Genomic DNA, 21,478 nt, shown 5'->3' on the forward strand with positions numbered 1-21,478 from the left:
AGCCACGTGTGGACAGCGCTATAAATAACGTGCTTCTTGAAGCTGAATGGTGTAGCATTACTATTTGGCTTTTCTCTCTGGTCTTCATTGTGTCATCTGTAGTGAGCTCTAGGTTTTGTTTTGGGACTCTCTTCAACCTCTCGTTTGCATGGGTTCACCTCGTAGCATCCAATCCTCGCTTCTGGTCCCTGCATACACAGTCAGCACAGCTTACAGCCCACTCAAGAGGCCCATGGCTCCCGGTGCTGTCCGGAGAGGAGCAGAGCAGTGCGGGCCGTGGGGTCACGTGGGAGCCCTGCGCTGGGCACGGCTGGTTCTGCTTCAGTGTCCGTGCAGCCCCATCTGCTTGCAGCAGGGCCTCTCCCACCTCCAGCAGCACCAAACCCTTCCAGTTCTCATGCAGACGTTCCTGTTGGTGCCTTTCCCTGCTGGCCGTGGCTCGCAGTGGGAGCAGGCTGCAGGGCATGCTGTCACACCGGTCACAGTGCTGGGTTCCAGGTGGGTTATCCAGCCGGGCCGAGCACGGAGCGCACACCTCCATGTTTCTGCCTTGCAAAGTTCCCGTCCACGCATGGAAACAAAGGCCCCGGGTGCTCCTCACCCACCCAGACACCAATTCCTGCTGTGCCTGTGGTGCGGGCAGCCCCAGAGCAGCAGTGTGAGCACGTGGAGCTGCCCCGTGCCCAGCAGCTGTGTCTCCTGAGAGGGCACGAGGACAGCTCGCTGGGGAGGATCAGAGCTCCCGATGCCAGCAGGGAGCTCAGCGTGAGAGGAGCACTGTGCCCACGTGGGAGCCCACGGTGCACGGGGCTGCGTGCTGAGCACGCCGTGGGGCAGCAGTGGGGGGGCCCCGCGCAGCGCCCGCTCCCCGTTTGGCCCAGCGAGGGCAGCCATCCTCTTGAGTGGTGTTGTAGGAGCGGTGCTAATGTGTATAACCCTTCTAAATTGTTCCTTTCTGCCCTTAACATTTGTTCCCCTCACTGTGTCAGTCACAACACGCCGCTCTTGAATCTCCCAGCTGGTCTTGACTTGTTGAATTTCTTTTATGCTTTCACTCTTCTTTAATAAATACATTACTTGCAAGCAGTGAATTGAAAACAAAGCAAAAGAAAAACGACCATTAGTGATTGGACAGTTTCTTACTTTGTGTTACATTTAACTGTTCTTTTGACAGCCCAGTTTTTAAAGCCAGGTTCGTATGGAAATGCTTTCACTCCACTTGCACTGCTTTTGGAACTAGCGTCCCGCTCCATCTGTCGCTCCCTTTGGTGCATTGCTCACAGTGCAGTCAGCACAATGTCTCATCCCCGCGCAGCTCGGGCTGCCCCGCGTTGCTCTCACGCTGTGGGTGCTGCGGGCGCCCCGCGCCGACGGCCCCATTAAATCCAGCCCTCCATTGCCCCGCAGTGCTTTCCCACCTGCCCCGATCGGCCTTTCCTCGGGAAGATGAGACATTATGCTTATTGTTCCCCTCCATGCACTAATGGTTCCTCGCTGTTAATTACCGCTAGGCCTGTTTCATTCTAACACCTTAGTGTTTTGGTTAGTTTCCATGTGAGATGCATCACCCAGTCTGTGCTTGAGCTCATTTTATTTAATCGATTCCTTTATTTTGTTTTTACTAACCTCACTGTTTTTTCAGTTTAATATTGGCTGCATGCTAGTTTATATCTATATATACATATATAAAACCCAATCAAGTGTAGCCTGGATTGTGCTCTGATTGCGTTTGGTTTTAGTGGTGGGCAGTGCTGCACTGACAGCTTTCGGTTCTCTAAATCCTGACACGCAAACCAAGCGACTAAACCCAGCGTAGACCTCCGCCAGCCTCCTAATGGTGCTGTCTAGGTGATGGATACGATTGTCTCAGTAGCCTGATTTTATGCTTTTTACTGTCAATTTGGATCGGTACACCTTTTCTCCCCCATTGCTTTCTGTTCTTTTTGGTTGTTGTGGTTGTTTCCCTTCCCCGTGACGCACACACCTTGCCCAGCACACCATCAGACAGCGGCCAACCCCGGCCCTGCAACAATTCCAGCCAGCAATTTTTGCCATTGGTCTCTCCCTCTCCTCGGGCACACGTTGCCTTCTCAGTAGCATTTTTTTGCATGCGTATCTATGTAGAAAATCTCTCGTTCATCACATGTTTCAGTGGCGGCGGGAAGGGAAGGATAAATTATTGGAATATTTTTGGTTTGTTCTCTCTGTTCTGTCTGTCAGGATAATATCGGACACCGCTTACTGCAGAAGCATGGCTGGAAGCTGGGCCAGGGCTTGGGCAAGTCGCTGCAGGGTAAGTGCTGCTGTGGGCTCTCACAGACACCTCTGCTGTCCGTTCCTACATGATTTGCTCTCCGCGTCGCTGTGTCCAAACAGAGGCACTGCTGTGTTTCTCCCGGGGAAGCGGTGCGGGTCGGACGTGTGCGTGGTGCTGCAGGGACTGCACACAGCACTGCGGGCAGCCGGCTGTGCTCTGCGGCTCCTGAGCGTGTGGGGCAGCACTGGGGCCGTGTGGGGCTGCGTGGGGCCGTGTGGGGCTGCGTGGGGCTCTGTGCCCACAGCCTGCTGGCAGCCGGGGCCGCCCGGCTCCTCGCTGTCCCCTTAGCTGTAGTCTGAAGAGCTGGCGGGCTGTGAGCGGTCCTGCTGCCCCCGTGGCCCTGTAGAGCTGTGTCTGTGCTGTGTGGGACTGTTGGAGAAGTGAGGGGCTCTCTGTGCCATGGAAATGTGGTGAGCTCTCCATCTGAGGCACTCTGACTTCTCAGACAGGGCTGCACTGGTGGTTAATGCTTTTCGCTGCCCCTAATCGGGTTCCATTTGGAGTTCTGCAGTTAATGCATGGCCTTCTTATTGTCCCTGTGCCTTGTGCCAGTGCCCAGGGGCTGTAGCTGTCGCCCCTCAGCGTTCTGCTGTGGCACGGCGTTGGCTGGGTGCAATCCTCAGCCTGCCTCCTCCTCTGGGTGTCTCTTTGTCCCTCTGTGTGGGAGCAGTGAGCCGAGGGAAGGCTGGGCCCAGCACACCTGCATGAGGCCACGGCCACGGGGCTGCCGGCAACGTGGGGGGCGAGAGGCAGCTGTGGGGACTTGCTGCTGTGCCCTTCTGCTTGACAGCATAGAGTGGGCTGTGTTGAAAGGGCCCCGTGGGTCGTGGAGTGCCACCCCTGCTGCACCAGGAGGAGCTCCCTGCTGGCGGTGAGCAGCATGCAGCACTGCAGGGCACTGCTCTGCGGGTGTTTCATTCATTGTCCTGTGGCTTTTCTACCTGAATCATCTCCAAGCCCATCTACAAACTGAAGAAAGGAAGCAGCGGCATCCAGTTTGAGCCATGCTCTGGGAGTCTGAGGAGTGAGGGCACTTGGTGTGCACTGAGGACGGGAGAGCAGAACAGACAGATCTTCCTACTTTCACGTTCCATTCATCAGAACATCCAATGGAGATTTCTAAAGAGGTTGAGGAGAGAACACAGAGCTGCTGTGCTGTGAGCGCTGTGCTGGAGCCTGAAGGATGTCTGACACCGCAGAGCTCAGAGCACTTTGGAGTACTGTTCACCATGCAGACATTACCTGGCGCCCTGCATTCGGCAGCAGAAGGGCTTTGCAGCCAGGCCTCGGAGCTGAGCTTGGTTTGCATACACTGAGATCACCCTCACCTTATTTCCACGTGGCAGACCTGAACGAAGCAGGCGCTGACTTCCACCGTCACGGAGCCGTTCCGCCAAGCCGGGGCTCCCTGCCTAATTTCAGTGCCCCTGGAGGTGGCACTGCAGGGCCGTGCGTCAGCAGCCAGGGGTTGTGCACCCACAGCAGGGGTGGCTGCAGGGGGGGCAGCTGTGGGAGAGGCCCGCTGGTTTTCTTCCATCGCCGCAGGGAGCACTGAGCAGAGGAGCTGTGCTTGGCAGAGGTGGGCCCCGTCCCTTCCAAAGCCCTCTCTCGGGGAGCTGTTCGCTCTGCCCCCCTTCAGACCTCACCCAGCCCCTCTGTGGTTACTCAGCCCACCTGTGGGGTCTTTGGGCTGTATCACAGAGGTGAGCCACATCTTGGTGCTTTCTGTGACCACGTGGGCTGCTGAGGTCGGTCACAGCAGGGCTGGTTTGGCAGCCGCAGCCCAGAGGAACGCTCAGGGTTCACATTCCAGAGGTGTCGAGTGCTGGCTCCGTCAGCAGCTCCCCAAATGGCCGGCAGCTCATCCATCCCTGTGTTTTTCCATTTGGTAAACCCTCTGATCTCACAAAGGAGATGTTTGTGAGGCCCTGGGAACACAGAACAATGCGCATCCGAGAAAAACAGCGCGAGGAAATGAGGAATTCTGGATTCCTTTCGGGGGTTTGGAGCTCTGTGAGAGGATGGAAGAAAAGGAGAAGAATTGGCAGCGCCGTTAGTCAGTAAGTATTGGGTGGTTTGGCAGCCTCGTGTAGGGAATGGATGTAAACATGATCTTATCTGCAGACCTCTCAGTGAGCGCTCACAGGGATCGGGGTTTGGCACAGACAGACATCTCTGCTGCCGTGTGTAGCATCAGTCAGGGCGGCAGGTTTGGCAGCAGAAGGGGGTTCAGGTGCAGGACGTGGGGCAGTGCGGCGTTGCACCGATCCTGAGGGGCGCTCAGAGCCAATGGCCGCTGTGTTTGCAGCTCCTGTCTGCTTCGTGTGGACGAAGCTCCCGGTGCAGCTTGTGCACAATTGCGAACTCCTCCCTGGGACTCTGCTTTTCGCTGAGCAGGAGAGGCATTTCAGGCTTCGTCTGAGGCTCGTGTTTGTCTGTGACCCCTGCCAGAAACTGGAGATAAACAGGATGAGCTCAGCAGTGCCGCTCCCAGAGGACAGCAGGATGAGAGGCTGCCTTGTTTTCGCGCGCCTTGTGCAGCCATCAGCACAGGGCTGGGAGGGAGCGCTGCTCTGGGCCAGCAGGGAGCGTGCCAGGGCTCGCTGTCAGCAGCAGGCAGTGCTCTCCTTGTGAGGAGCGGGCGGCCGGGCAGCTCAGAGCGCAGCAGGCCCAGGAGAGCTTGCACAATCCTTGTGAAAAACAAAGCTCATCCTCGAGCGGGATGGCTCTGTAAGTAAGTAGGGATGGTGCTTAATGCAGTCCGTCCCGCTGTGTGCTGGGGTGCTTCCATGGGGGCTCCTCCCCTCTCGGCGCGCTGCTGCGTGCTGTGCTGTGGGCTGTGCCGCTCCGTGTGCTCGGTTACGGGGTGCGGTGGGACTGCTGTGCTGTGCTGCGGTGCTGCTGAGCCGCGGCCCGCGCCGAAGCTGCTCTCAGGGGCAGCTCTGCCTCCTGTCCACGCGGAGGTGCTCCGTCCGTCTGCACAACCTCCCTGCGTGCACGCCAGTAGATGGCCTGTGGTGTTCTCGGGCTGTAGGGGCAGCAGACCGTACTGCGGGCTCACTGCCTGCTCTCAGCGCCCGCAGCCCTGCAGTGCCACCCAGCGCTGCGCTTTCTGCCCCTTCCTGAGAGCAGAGCTCCCTCCGCGGTGTGCTGCAGCTGCAGGCGGCCGCTGGGCTGCACTGTGGGCGCACTGAGCTGAGCCCAGGGCTCGGTGCTGGGGTCCTGGTGCTGGGGTCCTGCTGCGCTGCCCCGTCCCACGTCCCACCAGGTGAGGTTGGGCCGCCCCACAGCAGCGCGGCGCCGGCCCGGCCCCACAGCGCGGTGATGGGGTGGAGGGGTGAGGAAGGAGCCCGCCGTGGTTGCCCACCTCCTGCCTGCTGCAAACCGCCTGTTTTCTGCCCCAGTGGTTTCTGCCTAACAAATGGTGTTTCTTTTTTACAGCGTTATGATCCTGGACTTGTTGTGGTGATGGTAAACTTAGCAGTGGTAATTTTTAATTTTCAGACTGAATTACTCCTTTTGTCATCAGTGCACCAATATGTTAGGCTTACTTTCTCTGTTGTAGCCATCATCCTTCTGCTTGGTCTTTCATTTTCCTTTCCTTTCTTTATGCACACTTGTCTGATCCTCGTTCATTCAAGGGTATTGCTAAGAAGGGACGTTTCTGTTTGTGTTAGAACTGCCAAAATCAGTTTAAACGTCAATTTCTAATACTGTCCAAACTTGATTTTCCCCACTGTGGGCACCAGCACTTGCTACTGCAATTTACAAAGAGATCTGGAAAACCTCTGCCTGCCTTAGAAGGCGAAAGCACCGCCGCTGTTTGTGCGCGGGGCTTTTCGAGGCGGCACCCGAGCTCTCCGTTGCTGGAGAACTGAACCCAAATCCGAACCAAAACGAAGCTGAGCTGCAGAATGGTCGGCACACGTGGCCAGCCGTGCTGCTCGGGTTTGCCAGCCCTGCCTGAGACGTTACGAAAGTGATGCTGCGCTTAGGAAGCCATTTTTATAACCTGTCTTTAATTTGGTCCTTTTGCTAAAAATTGCAGTCACTGCTTCCTTTATTATACCATTGGGCGAAAGAGAAACCATTCCAAAGAGGAACGGCATTCAAACAGCCAAAGGCAAACGTGATCCCAAAGAGCCACTTTGCATCGGCGCGATGGCCGTGGTCGGAATTGTGGCCACGTGCCCACGGGCGCACCTAAAAGCAGTGCAGCCGCGGAGCAGAGCCGTGTGCCTGCCTGAGGCAGAGCCGTGCTGCTCGCTCCACAGCCCAGCAGTTGTTGTGCTGTGGCCCTGGAGGAGCGCTCTGCATCCATCCCAGCGACCTCAGCCCTCAGTGCCCTGCGTCGCAGCGTCGCTTTGGCCTGGCAAGGCCTGCGCATCTCAGAGCCCAAAGGTATAATTGTGTTGTATGTGTGTATAACAAAGCAGGTGTTTACGCCGACCCCAGAGCCATGACCAGGGCTGTAAACATTCTGTTTTCTCACTCAGGGTGTGCGCCGGAGAAGGTAAGTGCTGTTCCAGCGGGTTTACATCGCAACCGACAGCGCGGGTTGTGATGTAACGTGTAACAAAAACATCCAAAACAGACAAAAACCAAAACGAAACTAAAAAGCTGTGGTAGTAAAGTGCTTGCGTGCCCCATTTTGCTTTGTTTGGCTGGTTATGAGTGGATTAAAGATACGTTGAAAAAAAAAAAAATAATACAAACCAAACCCCAACAAAATCTCCAGCGTAGTTTGATTAGTTCCAAGTCAATTCTCTTCGCTAGCAGTCCTTTTCACAGCTTGCAGCCGCACAGCCCTGCGGCCCCGTGGGGAGGGCTGGGGGTGGGGTGGGGGGGTTCTGTGCTCCCGAGCAGCAGTCAGGTCTGTGAGCTGTGTGTGGGAGCGCAGGGGGCTCATTGGCGGGTCCTGGCAGCAGCACACACCGCGACGTGCTGCAGTCGGGTGCTGAGCACTGGGTGGTTTCTCAGCGCCGTCGGAAGGCGCGAGGCTGCGCCAGGCTGGGGCCGGGAGGCACGGCTGGCTGCAAGCTGTGGGAATGGCTCGTGTTTGGTTCACTGTAGCTTTCTGGTCTCTGCACTCCAAGGCAAGATCTCTAACCACCCAAACCCAATGTGTCGAGCGAGCCGCGGGCACGGCGCAGCCCCTGACCGCCTCTGTGTGTTCCTGTTGCAGGGAGGACGGATCCCATCCCAATTGTCGTCAAGTACGATGTCATGGGCATGGGGCGCATGGAGATGGAGGTAAGGGCGCCCGGCCCTCCGCCTGCAGCGCCTCGCGGTGTGTGGGGCAGGGGCTGAAACTCCGTGTGGGTGTCAAAACGTGCCCTTAAAGCAAGAAAACACTCCTGTCAGAACTTGTGCTCTGCTGAGCACCGCTGACCTGAGCTCTGTTGTGAGTGCCACCGCACGGCGCTCTGCCGGGCAGCTCTCACTGCACACTGCTGGAGCTGCCGGTGCTGCACTGCGGGGCGGCACAGCGAGGGAGGGAGCTGAGCACACTGAGAGCCCCAGCTCTTAGACTGCAGGTTCTGGCAGTGCCAGGCGCAAGGAGGGTTTGTGGGACAAATGGCCGTTTTTAATGGTTTTAATTTTCTGTTCGTTTGTTTTAAAAAAGCTCGACTACGCCGAAGATGCCACTGAGCGGAGGCGTGTACTGGAGGTGGAGAAAGAAGACACCGAGGAGCTGAGGCAGAAGTACAAGGTACTGAGCAGCTGCATTCCCAAGGCCCTGGGCTGTAACCTCAGCAGGAATCCACTCTTCTCGTTCCCGGGTGTCACTGAGATAGCTCACGTATTAACAAGTGGGTTGCTCACCTCCTGGGCTTCGCCTCTGTCTCTGTTTCGCTGCTGAAGAGCTTTGGGGCAGCAGTGAGCCTTGCTGCTGCTGTGCTTTGGTCCTGCAGCCAGCAGGGCTGGGCCTGCCGCCTTGTGAGCACGGAGCACACAGAGCCAGACTTCAGGTGGGCTCCCCGTTACCAGCTGGCGCTGAGCAGGCAGCATGCAGTGCGTTACAGTGCTGCTGTGCAAAGTGCTGCCCTCTGAAAAGGCAGAACGTGGCTCCAGGGCTGAGAAGTCCACGTTCTGCCCCTCTGTGGGAGGATTTATTGGGCAGCATTACAGAATGTCCATGGATACGCCACGTTTCCTTAAGGTTTACCAAACTGGTGGCGTTTTCTGGAGTTCATATCCTCCCTTCTGGATCTTTCTTTTTCCCCCCCTGAGACCTCAACTTGCTTGGAGACTTCCTGCTGTATTTGTTCGTTTACTTCTGTAACTGTTGTGTTTGTAATTACTGCTGTAACTATTGATTCCTTTGGAGCTGAGTGACGGTACAGAAACCTTCTGGCACGCTTCAGGAGTACCAAAGTGCTCCTGTGCTCTTTGGGCAGCACTTACCACGGGAGCTCCTGTGTTGACGACACCCAATGATGAACAGCATTGCAGTGTGTCACCAAACCCTTTTTTTGCAGTCGTCTTTTCAAGCCTCCCCGCCAGCATTCAGCCCGGGCCCCTTAGGGATCCAGTGGAGCTGCAGCAGTCTCTCCCTGCGTGGATGTTTTCCCTCATGTGCTTTATTGCATTTCTGTATTAAAGCCCTGCAAGTGCCATTTCTTCACAGCTCCGCAGTTGATGCATTTGCCAACTGTGAGCCAATTCAGTGTGTCCCAGAGGAGCTCTGGATTGCTCTGCTGCTGAGAAATGCTCCATCATTCCCTCCCCTGTCTGGGCAGTGATAACACCGAGGGCTGCGGTCGCTGCTCCACCACAGGATGTGTGCTGCAAAGCCTTGCTGGGCACAGGAAGCACCTTCTGCCTGGAAAGGAGCAGCCTGGTGTGCCGTCCTCCTGTGCTCCTTTCCTGCCTTCATGGGGACCTTCTGCAGCCCCACATCCCCACGTGCTGACAGTTCTTAATTAGCGTGGGCTCTCTGCAGTAGATGGAAATGGAAACGGGTACTTAAATCCTTCTTTATTTAAAAGCTGAGTAGCGCTTAAAGGGGAAATAAAGCCCACCTTATAGCAGCAGGATGTTTTAGATTTTTCCCCTTTGGGTGCTGAAATACTTTTGCACAGGTCTGGCCTTACAGAGAACACGATCAGCAGTGTTGTTTCGGTGTCACTGAGGTGGTAAACCAGGAGATTCACCACGTTCCCTTGGACACGATCTCACCAAATAAAAAGAAGAAAGCTTTCTAAGTGCATCTTCTTTCCAGGGCTTGCTGGCTCCTCTTGTTCATGGAAGGAATACCCCTTCAGTTGGTGTTTGCTGAGGACTTCTTTCCTTCAAAGAATCTTTCGAATTGCTCTCTGGGAAGTTCACTTGTAACTTCTCTTCGTTTTGCAGGATTATGTGGATAAGGAGAAGGCGATCGCCAAGGCTTTGGAGGACCTCAGAGCCAACTTCTACTGCGAGCTCTGCGACAAGCAGTACCAGAAGCACCAGGAGTTTGACAACCACATCAACTCCTACGACCACGCTCACAAGCAGGTAAACAGAGCACTGCAGGCGGCGCTGCTCGCTCGTCGTGTGCTCTCTGCAGCCGTCTCCTTTGCAGTTCATACTTCGGATTTCCCCCCGTGTGCTCGTTGTCCTCACTGCCCCAGGAGAGGCCCCGTGTCTCTGGTCCGGTCTTGTGCCCACCATCCCTTTGGAAACAAACAAACAACAAACACACAAACAGAAAGGAGCAGACAGCCGCCGCTGGCGGTGAGGAAGCTCTGTGTTGAATGAGGTGTGAGCAGGAGCGGGCTGCTGTTAAACTGGGGGGATGAGCTCCTCCTAAACTGGATGTGGATGGCTCCTGGTTCACATCTGCTTTAATAGCAGCACAGCTTTGGAGTCTGATGATCTGCCACATTTCAGAGTGTTGGGAGACCAGGAAATGAGGGACTGGATTGAAAGGGGAAGAGTTCCCAAATTCTGTGGTGCTCATGAGAAGGTCCGTGGGTTCAGATCCATGCAGCACTGCCTTCCGTCCCCAGCTGGGATGTCCCGTGGCAGTGCTGTGTACTTGGTGTGCTGTAGTGGGGAGCAGGAGTTTGTGCGTTGGCCTCATCTCTTTGGCCATTTGAAGCAAGCCGTAATCGCACAACAGAGAGCTGTGTTGTGCTTGGAGGAAATGTTCTGATACTCCTAATGACAGATTTTAACACCGTGATGGTTGGAGCACTGATGACTTGTGGAGGATGTGCTGCAGAGCGCTGGGTCTGTCCAAATGGAAGCGAAGCAACAGCTTCAAAATGGGAGTATAGCATTACAGGGCATGAATTTTTAATGTGTTAAGTACGGGACGCAGTGGTTCCGAGTAGATTCACCAGGGGAGTCTTAACAGGAAATGTACGGCAGGGTGCTTTGTGTGAGCACTGTGATGTGATGGCTGGGAATGCAGTCCCAGCGGAGCGGGGCTGTGATACCTGAGAGCAGTGCTTTGTTCTCCGTCCCTGCGGTGAGATGGGGAGCAGTTGGGTGCCTCTGCTGAGGGCGGGGGGACCTGGTGGCAGCACGTTTGTACTGCGTGGTGATGTGCTCTGATCATGGCCTGCTCCTGCTTAATTGGGTGTGTAATTAGGGGGCTGATACGAGGTTAGCAAGGAGAAACAAACTGCGCCTCGTTGGTATAAAAGGAGTCACGGTTCAGGATGTGGCTGTGTAGTGGTAGCACCCCATGCAGCGTCACCGCGTCTATGGCAGGGCCTGCAGGCTGCGAGGGACAGCTGGTGCTGCAGAAACCCGCAGTCCCCTGGGGAGGTGGGCACCTTTGGATTCCGGGTAGGTCACCCAGCGTTCCTTCCTATTATGCCGGAGTTTAAACAAAGAGGAAGTTGTGCTTTGCTCAGGGAAAGGGCTTGCCCAGCTCCTTGAGGTGCTGCCCTGTATCAGCATCTGGACACGACAGCACCCAGAGGTGAGGAAGGGGAACGTGCAGAAGTAGCGCTGTGCCACCCGCACTGTCTGTACGCTGGAGCAGCCCCTTCCTGGCAATGTGGGGCTGGGGGTGCTGCTCCCCACGCCCCCTGGCTCAGTGAGTGTCCCGCTGCCCCACAGATAGCTGCTCTGCCCCCACATCCCTGTCTTCTCCCCAGTTATAAAGATGCTGTCTTGTATTCCAGGAAAGAACTCAGGATTATTGCGAAACAGGGACAATAGGTAAGTGTCCTGATCCCTATGGGTTCGTTTGGACCAACCTCCACCATGTCCACGCCAAGCAGTACCGGGGAGGTGGTATTCCTCTGCTCCCTGACCACGCTGCTCTCGTGGCATTAGGTTGTGTCTGAGCCACCCTCTGCACCACATCTCAGTCCAAAAAGCAGCAATTTGAGGGAAAAGGGGGAAAGGGGCAGAACTGTGACGTGACCCCACAGATGTGTGTCTCTCTTGCTGTTGGGGTCTTTGTTTCTGGGATCCTTTTCTGGTGCCAAGGAGGAGAGACGTAGGGAAGCACCGTTGTGCTGCCACCATCGTCACTGCTGTGCTGGCTGAGTGCTCCCGATGCAAACCCTGGACTTCCTGGTTTGGGCAGAGCTGTGCTGTCTGAACACTCACATCTTCAGCACAGCACGGGCGCAGGGAAGCTGGGAACGCCTCCACCATGCCTGGTGTCCAGAACAGAAGCAGTGCGTGCTCACGGCGTGGGGCCACGTGTCAGCATACATGGGACTGACTGCAGGGGGAGGTGTCTGTGTGCCATCGACTCGTGGTGTGTCCTCAGCTGAAGGACTTTGCAGGGAAGAAGCGAAGATGAAGTAAAACCTCAGCTCCCTGCTGCCTTCCCTCTGCTCTTCTCGCTTTGTTTGTGGTTGTGCAAAGAACGCCAGTGGCCAGAAGTAAGCCGTGCTTGTGTTAGCACTTGTGTAAAGTTATCAACCAGAGGTTGCCATCGTTGGAGCTCATGCTGCAGTTCCCTCCCAGAAGCTGTTGTGGGAAAGAGTGAGGGGTATGGAGTGAGAAGTGGTTTTATTTAGTGAGGTTGGCAGAGACTGGAGAGCAGTGATGGAGAGGAGTGGCGCTGCGCCGGCTGTGCTGCCATGTGAGCTGCTCCCACTGCGGCCAGCGCTGGCACCTCACCCTGCAGCTCCTGTCTGCTGCAAGCAGGCTCAGCAGGGCGGGCTGTGACTCTCTGAGCAGTGCGGGGGGTGCAGGGAGTGACTTCATCCCCTCTGCACAGCATCCTCTTACATGGGTCTCCTTTCCTTTCCACCTGACGCTGAGATAAACTGTTTACTGTTGGGCCTGAACCTGCAAAGTGATGTGCGTTGAGCAGCAAAGGCCTCTGTGATACGAGCCCACGAACAAGCTGTTATGTGTGCTCAGTCCTCTCCTGTTTCTGCAGCCGAATGCTGACCGTCTCCTCCAGCTCAGCCACCTTACACACCCTGGAGCTTCCCACTGAGGCAGGAGTGTGGCCGTGTGAGCCGGGCAGAGGAGCTGCATGGTAACAGTGCTGTGTACCACAGCCAGAACACAGCCCATCACCACCCCTGTCCACACTCGAGGGCTGAGCAGCTGCAGATTAAGAGAACCTGCTCTTTAGGAGCTCAGTTGCACTCCTGTTGAAACTTGGGCTCCTTGGTAATTCTGCTGGAGAGGAGGGTGAAAGTGCTGTTGTTAGGAAGCGCAGGAGGGCTCAAGGTAGCGGAGCTGTGCCCACTGCCTCGCTGTGTCCCTGGGCTCTGCTCCTCAGCTGGAGCAGTGAAGCAGCTGCACGGTCTGTCCTGGCATTGTGCTCAGCCACACTTCATGGCTTGGAGACCTTTCTGCCTTCTCCGGGGACGCGGTGCCTTCCAGGAGAGAGTGCTCTCTGCTTCCCAGACCCCACGACAGCACAAGGAGATGCGCTTGGGGTGGTTAGAAGTGGGCGGCCTTGATGCTGCTAAAGAGACCGGAGTGCTGTTGAGCACACAGTGTAAAGGGTTAATGGCAGATGGGGCTCTGCTCTGCAGGCAGAGGTGCACTCAGAGGCGGAGGGGCACTGCTGTGTCACATTGCTTTTCCTGGAAAGGGGTGTGGGTGAAGGGCAGCACGTGTGGTGTGATCCCAAGAGTAACGTGGGGATGTAGGGGATTAGAATAATGAACACACACCTCGGGATTAGGGGGGAATTTCTTGAGGGTAAGCCTGGGTTAAGTACGGTTTAGCTCGGCTAGCTTTCTGCCAGGGCTTGGTGCTGAGGCGTGCTGAGGAGCTCTGTGTTCCTCGACGTTCTCACTGCCGTGCAGCTGCACCTGGTGCTGCTGCTGCTCCTCTCTGGCTGCATCAGGGGACAGCAGTGGGCATGGCTGCAATTAATAGCTTGTCTGCTGCTCCTTGCACTGAGGAGTTGCTGCTTCCAGGTACGTGCCGGGAGCAGTTAGTGAAGGAAGGTTCTGTGTTCCGTGGTTTGCTGTCCCAGGGAGAGAGAGTGCAGTGCAGCTGTTGAGACTTTGCATCTCTTTGCACGTTGCCCAGCAAGGTCCTCGTGCCCCCCTGCTGCAGTGCAGGTCCCCGACTCCCCTGCCAGGTCAGCATGATGCAGCCAGGCACATTTGGTGTCCGTGGTGGGGAGTAAGAGGTCCTCAGCGCTCTGTGCAACACGGCAGGCTCTTGTCTGCAGTCACATGGCAGCTCGCTGCTGCCACGTGCTTCGTGCCTGGGAGCTGTGGTGCAGCTGGAGTTCACTGCTCTGTGTGAGTCTTGCTCAGAGAGGTCAGCGTGCAGGGAGACGCGGTGGAGGCAGCACCCCCCGCCGGCCCGCAGCCTGTCTGCCAGCACAGCACTGCTCAGCCCGTTCCTCTGCAAGGAATTTACCATTCCACACCCAGCACGCCCCGCAAACCCTTCAGCCCTCGCTTGTCCCAGGGAAGCAGCTCTGTCACTCCGGGTGGGATCGCTTCTGTGTGTGTGTGCACCCCGTCCTGTGTCAGCCCCATAGCTGTGCTGCCCGGCTCCCGCTCGTTGCTAGCGGCCGGCGCGCCGGGAGCTCCCTAGTAATGCTTGCTTCCTGTTTCTTCTCTCTCCCACCCTCGTTATATCTTCACTTTCTTTTTTTCTTTGTGATGGGACACTTTCAGACGATGTATTGAAAGCAAACCCTTCTAATTTCGGAGCCCAGATCACACGAGTGAGTTTCTTTCTGCCGGTGTCTGTAGCTGTATTCTTTGTCTGTCCTTCCCTCTGGTTTTGGTAAAGCTCAACCATGTTTAATAACTGCGATTAGGTGAGAGAATCCTCTGTCTTGTCTGATCTTCCCCTTTTCACAAAGCAATGTTCTCTTTACATTGGGCTCGGTAATTCCCCGTTGGTCTTTGAGGCCCTTCATGAAATACCTGACAGATGAGAAACGTCAACAGTTCGTACGTGGCATTTTCTGAAATTGGGCCTTTGGAAAGATTGTGCATAGAGCCCCGAACAAAACAGAAGGTATTTGAGTTCTTAGGGTGGCAGATGTCTTTCTTGGCAGCTTTCTTTACCTTCTGAGTAGTGCTCTTAAAAAACAGCTTGGGAATTGTTGCCCATGTTGGAAGGAGAGCAGCGGCCTCCTGTCCTCGTGCTTCAAACCAGGACCTGCAGAAACTGTGTTGTTCAGTTGCTGTTAAAATGGGACACCAGGTACCCTCAGTGATGCTCTGATGGCTGACATTCCTTGGGTTTGGGTTTCCTATCAGAGATCTCTGGGGTCATAGCGTTTCTGCCCTCTGAAGCGTTAAACCCCGAAGCCCTGGCGGCCTTCTGCAGCTTTTGTTTCCCGAGGAGCTCGGAGCCGCTGCCAGGAGAGCGGGGCACTGTTTGTGCTGTGTGTTGTATTGTTTCTTTGCTCACTGGGATCACTTGCATGGGATTTTTGGCACCTTCTCCAATGTAACCTGTACATTGCTTTTGTAAGACGTAACACCCGGGTAATTTCCACGCCAGCTCCCACTCTGTCCCCCGCCCGTGCGCTGTCCGTGCTGTACGTTTGCACCCTGCGAGAGCGTCAGAATAAACAGCCCTTTCTTTTTATTATTGTTTTTATTTTTATTTTTCCCTTCCAGAATTTGCTTGTTGCTTTGAAAGCAGCCTTGCTGTGCCGCTAAAGAAAGCTGGTTGTGCTGGCTGGGAGCGCACGGGCAGGCATGAAGCCATAGCCCAGCCAGCCAGCTGCTGCCTCTCCGCTCAGCTGCTGGGGCGGCAGTGTGCCCGGTGCCGTGTGTTGGGCTCAGCTGCCCCCAGCTCAGGACGTGGCCCCGGGGGCTGGCAGCACGCAGCCCAGGGCTCCGGCAGCGTTGCTCTAATCCCTGCCCTCTTTCTTTTGCCTCAGAGGTTGAAAGATCTCAAGCAGAGGGAGTTTGCTCGTAACGTCTCCTCAAGATCACGGAAGGATGAACGGAAGCAGGAGAGGGCCCTGCGGCGTCTGCACGAGCTGGCCGAGCAGCGGAGGCAGCCCGAGTGGTGAGTGAAGGCGTCCTGCTTGGGGTGTACTGACCGACGGAGGGCTGAGGTTCAGCCCTGCACTGTGCTTCTGGCAGGAGGGGATGCGCTGAGCTGTTGCTCCCGAGCGCTCCCACATTGCGTTACCCAGCAGCAGTCATTTCCTGCTGCTGTGTGATGGTGCTGGAACGTTCAGATGGGTGTACGGTGATGCTCCTGGGTAGGGGAGTAGTTGGAAGAGGTGGAATGTCGCTTCAGATTTATGTGGACAGGCTGAGAGAGCTGGGACTGTTCAGCCTGGAGAAGAGAAGGCTCTGGGGGGACATTATAGCTCTTCAGGACCCAAAAGGGGTCTGAGTGTAGATTTAGACTAGATTTTAGGAAGAAATTCTTTATTGTGAGGGCGATGCGACACTGGAACAGTTTGTCCTGTGAGGTTGTGGATGCTCCCTGCCTGGAAGCACTCAAGGCCAGGCTGGATGGGGCTGTGAGCAACCTGGTCTAGAGGGAGGTGTCCCTGCCTATAGCAGGGAGTTGGAACTAGATGATCTTAAGGGTCCCTTCCAACCCAAACAGGCAGCCATCAATGTTTTCTCGTGTTCCCACAGCGCTCCGGGAAGCGGCCCCATGTTCAGAACCACCACTGTGGCTGTGGACGAGGAAGGTGGGGACGACGATGACGCTGCGGCCAACAGCAGCTCTTTCACCCAGTTGTCGGGCCCAGGCGGGGAGATGGGCACAGACAGGGGTTTCCTGAATGTGGGGCAGGGTGGTGGCGGTGCCGTGCCAGGCCAGGCGCCCCTGCAGGCAGCACAAGCCGTCAGCTTTGGCATTAAGGGCGCGTTGGGAACCCCGCTGCAGAAGATCGGTGTGTCGTTTTCCTTTGCCAAGAAGACCCCGGTGAAGCTGGAGACCATCGCTTCGGTTTTCAAGGACCACGTGGATGAATCGAGTTCTGCAGATGGAGCAAAAGCTGATGAGAAAGGGTCCTCGGATGGAGGGGGCCTGCAGAAAGCTGGAGAGGGTGAAAGCACAAACAATTCCGATGGCAAGGCGGATGACGACGACCATGACAAAGACAGCGGGTCTCTGGCCACCACGCTGTCTAAACTGAAAAAGATGAGGCGAGAGGACGGACCGACGGCGGTTGAACCAGAGTACTACCATTATATCCCCCCAGCCCACTGTAAAGTAAAGCCCAACTTCCAGTTCCTGCTTTTCATGAAGTCCACAGAACAAACAGAAGCTGAAAACGTGAACAAAAAAAACACAAATGAAGTCAGAAAGGGAAATTCCCCCAAACCCAAACCCAGCAAGCAGGCGGAGAAGGCAGCGGAGAGCACGGTGCAGCCAAAGGAGCAGAGTGCACCCGAAAGCACTTCCCAGCAGGGCAAGGCAGAGCAGAAGGAAGCCCCAGAAGATGTGAGTGTGCAGGAGAGCAAGAGCGCGGCAGAGAGCGGCCTGCCTGAGCCAGGCGTGCCCGGCGATGCTGCCCAGCCTGCCCCGAGCTGTAAGGACGTCCCAGAGGGGCCCAGGCCGCCGCCGGGGCCCTTCATTCCAGTTCTGAGTAAGGACGAGAGCACCACTCTGCAGTGGCCTTCGGAGCTCCTCATATTTACCAAAGCGGAGCCGTCTGTTTCCTACAGCTGTAATCCTCTGTACTTTGATTTCAAGCTCTCCCGCAACAAAGATGCAAAAGGCAAAGGGGCTGAGAAATCCAAGGATCCGGGTGGGCTGTGCAGGGAGAACATCCAGAGCGCAGAGTTCGGAGAGGTGAGCAAAGCCAAGGAGGCGGACAGCAGCACCGACGGTTCTGGGGGAGCGGAGAGCAGATTGCTGCCCCAGGGCAAGCAGGAGGGCTGCCTGCAGGGCAAGGGCGAGGGCGAGGGTGAGGGTGATGAGAGTGGGAGGAGCGGAAGCGGCCGGGGTAAAGCTGGCAAATCCCACAAGCACAAGAAGAAAAAGAAGCACAAAAAGTCCAGCAGGCACAAACGGAAACACAAGGAGGAGCCCGAGGAAAAGAGCCGCAAAACCGACCTGGGCGAGGAGAAACCCCGGAAACGGAGACGGCACCGGCACAAAAAAGTGAAATCTTCTCTTTCTACCGAATCGGAGCGGGCGCTGAAGGCGGAGCTGTCCGAGGAGTGCGGCCACTTCCAGAAGAAGAAGCGCTGCTCGCAGGAGTCGCAGAGGAAGTCTCTGTCGGCAGAGGAGGGCAGCAGTGGGAAAAAGGAGGACAGCGGTGCCTCGTGCCCCGAGCACGGCCCCAAGAAGCGCAGGGCTGCACGCCGGCGGTGCCTGGGGCCGCGCCGCAGCCGGCGGAGCAGCGGGGATGAGGACGACAGCGACGAGGGCTCCCATGGTAAGCGCTCGCAGTACAGCGACGACTACGGGTCGGGCAGCGAGCGCTCACAGAGCCGCTCCGCGTCGGGGCGCGGGCACTCGTCGCGGCGGTCCTACTCCAGCAGCTCCGACGCCTCATCCGACCGCAGCCGCTACAGCCGCCGCAGGAGCTACTCCGACAGCTACAGCGACTACAGCGAGCGGTCGCGGTGCTCCAAGCGCTCGCAGGACTCGGAGGACGACTCCGACTACAACAGGTCGAAGCGGCGTAAGTACTCCTCTTCTGAGGACTACAGCTCGAGCCGCAGCAGGTCGAGGAGCCGGAGCAGGAGGTCGAGGACGCGCAGCCGGGGCCGGACACGGAGCAGCAGCTGCAGCCGCAGTCGCAGCAAGAGGAGGAGCCGCAGCGTGACGGGGCGCAGCTGGAAGCGCAGCCGCAGCTACAGCCGCGGGCGCAGCACCAGGAGCCACTCGCAGCGGTCGCTCTCCAGGAAGGGCTCCCGCGGCCACGAGAGCCCCGAGGAGAGGAGGTCGGGGAGGAGGGACTTCATCAGGTCCAAGATCTACCGCTCGCAGTCGCCGCACTACTTCCGGGCGGCGCGAGGTGAAGGGGCCGTGAAGAAGGAGGATGGCAAAGGGGAGGAGCCCAGGGGGTCCCAGAACAGCAGCTCGGGCACCAGCCGTGCCTCCGAGGGTGACTGCAGCCCCGAGGAGAGGAACTCCGTCACCGCTAAGCTGCTCCTGGAGAAGGTCCAGTCCCGGAAGGTGGAGAAGAAGCCCTGTGTCGCTGATGAGATGCTGGCGGGGGCCGGCAAGGTGGGCATCAAGCTCAAAGACCCTCCGCAGGGCTACTTCGGCCCAAAGCTCCCTCCTTCTCTGGGCAACAAGCCCGTTCTGCCCTTAATTGGGAAACTGCCGACCGTGCGAAAGCCCAACACCAAGAGGTACGAGGAGTCCGGGATGGAGAGGGGCGAGGAGCTGTCGGATTCCGAGGGGGCGGAGGATGCGCCGCTGGGCGGGCAGCCGCTGCTGGGGGACGCGGCGATGGGGCTGCAGGACGCGGCTCTGGAGGAGCAGAAGCGTGAGGAGGAGATGCCCTCCGTTCCCCTGGAGGCGCCGGCGCTGCCCGAGTGCTTCAGCTCCGGGGACCTGGTGCTGCCCCACGCCTTCCTCGCGGCCCCGGGCGATGGGGAGGCGCTGGAGCCCATGGACGGGGGCAGCCAGCCCGTGCCCGTGGACACGGCCATGATGCCGCTGGTCCCCGACGTGGAGCACTTCCCTGGCTACGTGCCGCAGGGCGCCGAGCCCGGCATGGAGGGGGACCGCGACGCAGGGGAGGACTCCTCGCTCGCGCCGCTGGAGAGCCAGCCCATCACCTTCACGCCCGAGGAGATGGAGAAGTACAGCAAGCTGCAGCAGGCGGCCCAGCAGCACATCCAGCAGCAGCTCCTGGCCAAGCAGGTCAAGGCCTTCCCCGCCTCAGCCGCGCTGGCCCCCGCGGCGCCCGCCCTGCAGCCCATCCACATCCCGCAGCCGGCGGCCGCCTCGGCCACGTCCATCACCACGGTGCAGCACGCCATCCTGCAGCACCACGCGGCCGCCGCCGCCGCCGCCATCGGCATCCACCCCCACCCCCATCCGCAGCCCCTCGCTCAGGTGCACCACATCCCCCAGCCCCACCTGACGCCCATCTCCTTGTCCCACCTCACCCACTCCATCATCCCGGGCCACCCCGCCACCTTCCTCACCAGCCACCCCATTCACATCATTCCGGCCTCGGCCATCCACCCGGGCCCCTTCACCTTCCACCCCGTGCCCCACGCGCTTTACCCGACGCTCCTCGCCCCACGTCCCGCTGCCGCCGCCGCCGCCACGGCGCTGCACCTTCACCCTTTGCTGCACCCCATCTTCTCAGGGCAGGACTTGCAGCACCCCCCGAGCCACGGCACCTGAAGGGCGGGCGCGGAGCCGCTGTGGGGGACGGGTGTTGTGCTCGGGGGCGAAGCTGACCCAGCTGGAAGGTGAGGATGGGATTTACGTTCACTCTCGAGCAGCCAAAGAAACACGGAGGGGTCAGCGCGTGTAGGGCGCTCCAATGGGACCGCCAGTGGGACATCCAGTGGGACCTCCGATGGGCTCCAGTCGGTCATCTGATGGCACCCCCAGAGGCCTCTGATGGGACATCATCCAGTGGGGCCTCCAAAGGCCTCCAATGGGACCTCCAATGGGCTCCAGTGGAACATCTGATGGGATCTGCAGTGGGCTCCAATGGGATATCCAATTGGACTCCAGGGGGACCCCCAGTGAGACATCCAATGGACTCCCAGTAGGACATCCAACGGGCTCCAGTGGAACACCTGATGGGATCTACGGGGGGCTCCAGCGTGGCATCCATTTGGACTCCAGTGGGACCCCGGAGGCTCCAGTGGCACCCCCAGGGGGCTCCAATTGGACTTCAGTGGGACATCCAATGAGCTCCAATGGGACTCCACTGGGCTCCGGTGGGACATCTGATGGGGCTTCCAAAGGGTCCAATGGGATCTCCGATGGGCTTCGGTGGGACATCCGATGGGACTCCAGTGGGACATCCGATGGGTGCCAGTGGGACCCCCAGTGGGACATCCAGTGGGTTCCCCCATGGGACGCGCGGTGGACCCACACTCCTCCCGGCCGTCCCCACAGCTCCGTGCGGCGCTGGGCCTCCACGACCCCCAGCTGTTGGAGGGGCTCCTCCCAGGAAGGCCCCCAGCCCCACGGCTGCCCATGGGGTGGAGCTGCAGAGGGCGGGAGGAGCGCTGTGCCCATCCCCCGTTAATTTATAGGATATCTCTATTTTTGTTTAACGTACAGAATTGCACTGAGGGCGGGGGGGGGGGCGCGGGGGGTCGGGTCGGGGTGTTGGGGACCCACTGCTCGTTAACCTCCCGCTGCTTAACGAGCGCTGCCGGCCTGTATTTAACTGTGTCACATAAGAGAGATATAAATATATATATATGCTGTACAATGGGGGGGCTTTCTAATAAAGCGACGGTTTGTGGAACGGCGGCTGTGGGTCTGCGTGGGGGGGGGGGCGGGGCGGTCTGTGGGGTTGGGGGGGGTCCTGGAAGGGGGGAGAGGTCCTGGAAGGGGGGTAGGAGAGATTGTGCAGAGGGAAAGCGGTTGTGGTGGGGCAGAGAGCCTCGGGGTGGGGAAGAGGTCCTGGAAGGGATGTGGGGAAGAGGTCCCGGGGGTGGGGGAGAGATCTTGGAGGGGGGGGTGACGTTCTGGAGATGGGGGGAGAGCTCCTGGAAGGGGTGGGGGAGAGATGTTGTGGGGGGGACGCGTCCTCATCGCGGGGAGCTGTTGGGGGCGGTGGGCGCTGCGGGGGCTCCGGGGCGGCGCAGCGCTGTGACAGCGCGAACCTCCGGGGGGGGCGGGGGGGGG

General features: G+C 58.0%; 1 protein-coding gene across 20 annotated transcripts in view; it reads left to right on the forward strand.

The window, feature by feature from the left end:
• The window catches only part of GPATCH8 (G-patch domain containing 8), a 35,157-nt gene extending 14,062 nt beyond the window's left edge, over positions 1–21,095 (forward strand). For 3 of the 20 annotated variants that reach the window (XM_040653422.2, XM_040653423.2, XM_040653420.2), the window contains 9 exons: positions 1,175–1,192; positions 2,221–2,293; positions 5,759–7,570; positions 7,944–8,030; positions 9,674–9,817; positions 11,440–11,476; positions 14,377–14,426; positions 15,603–15,733; positions 16,321–21,095. In XM_040653422.2, the coding sequence (XP_040509356.1) occupies positions 7,544–7,570; positions 7,944–8,030; positions 9,674–9,817; positions 11,440–11,476; positions 14,377–14,426; positions 15,603–15,733; positions 16,321–20,008 (4,164 nt within the window). In that variant the 5' untranslated portion in view covers positions 1,175–1,192; positions 2,221–2,293; positions 5,759–7,543 and the 3' untranslated portion in view covers positions 20,009–21,095. Of the gene's footprint in view, positions 1–1,174; positions 1,193–2,220; positions 4,378–4,540; positions 5,052–5,758; positions 7,571–7,943; positions 8,031–9,673; positions 9,818–11,439; positions 11,477–14,376; positions 14,427–15,602; positions 15,734–16,320 lie in introns of those variants that run through there. The other 17 variants (XM_040653421.2, XM_046904378.1, XM_025144201.3 and 14 more) reach the window with 12 other exon arrangements.
• Positions 21,096–21,478: the final 383 nt, after the last annotated feature.

Source organism: Gallus gallus, chromosome 27 (genome assembly GCF_016699485.2).
Source record: "Gallus gallus isolate bGalGal1 chromosome 27, bGalGal1.mat.broiler.GRCg7b, whole genome shotgun sequence".
In the NCBI taxonomy this organism is placed as follows: Eukaryota; Metazoa; Chordata; class Aves; order Galliformes; family Phasianidae; genus Gallus; species Gallus gallus.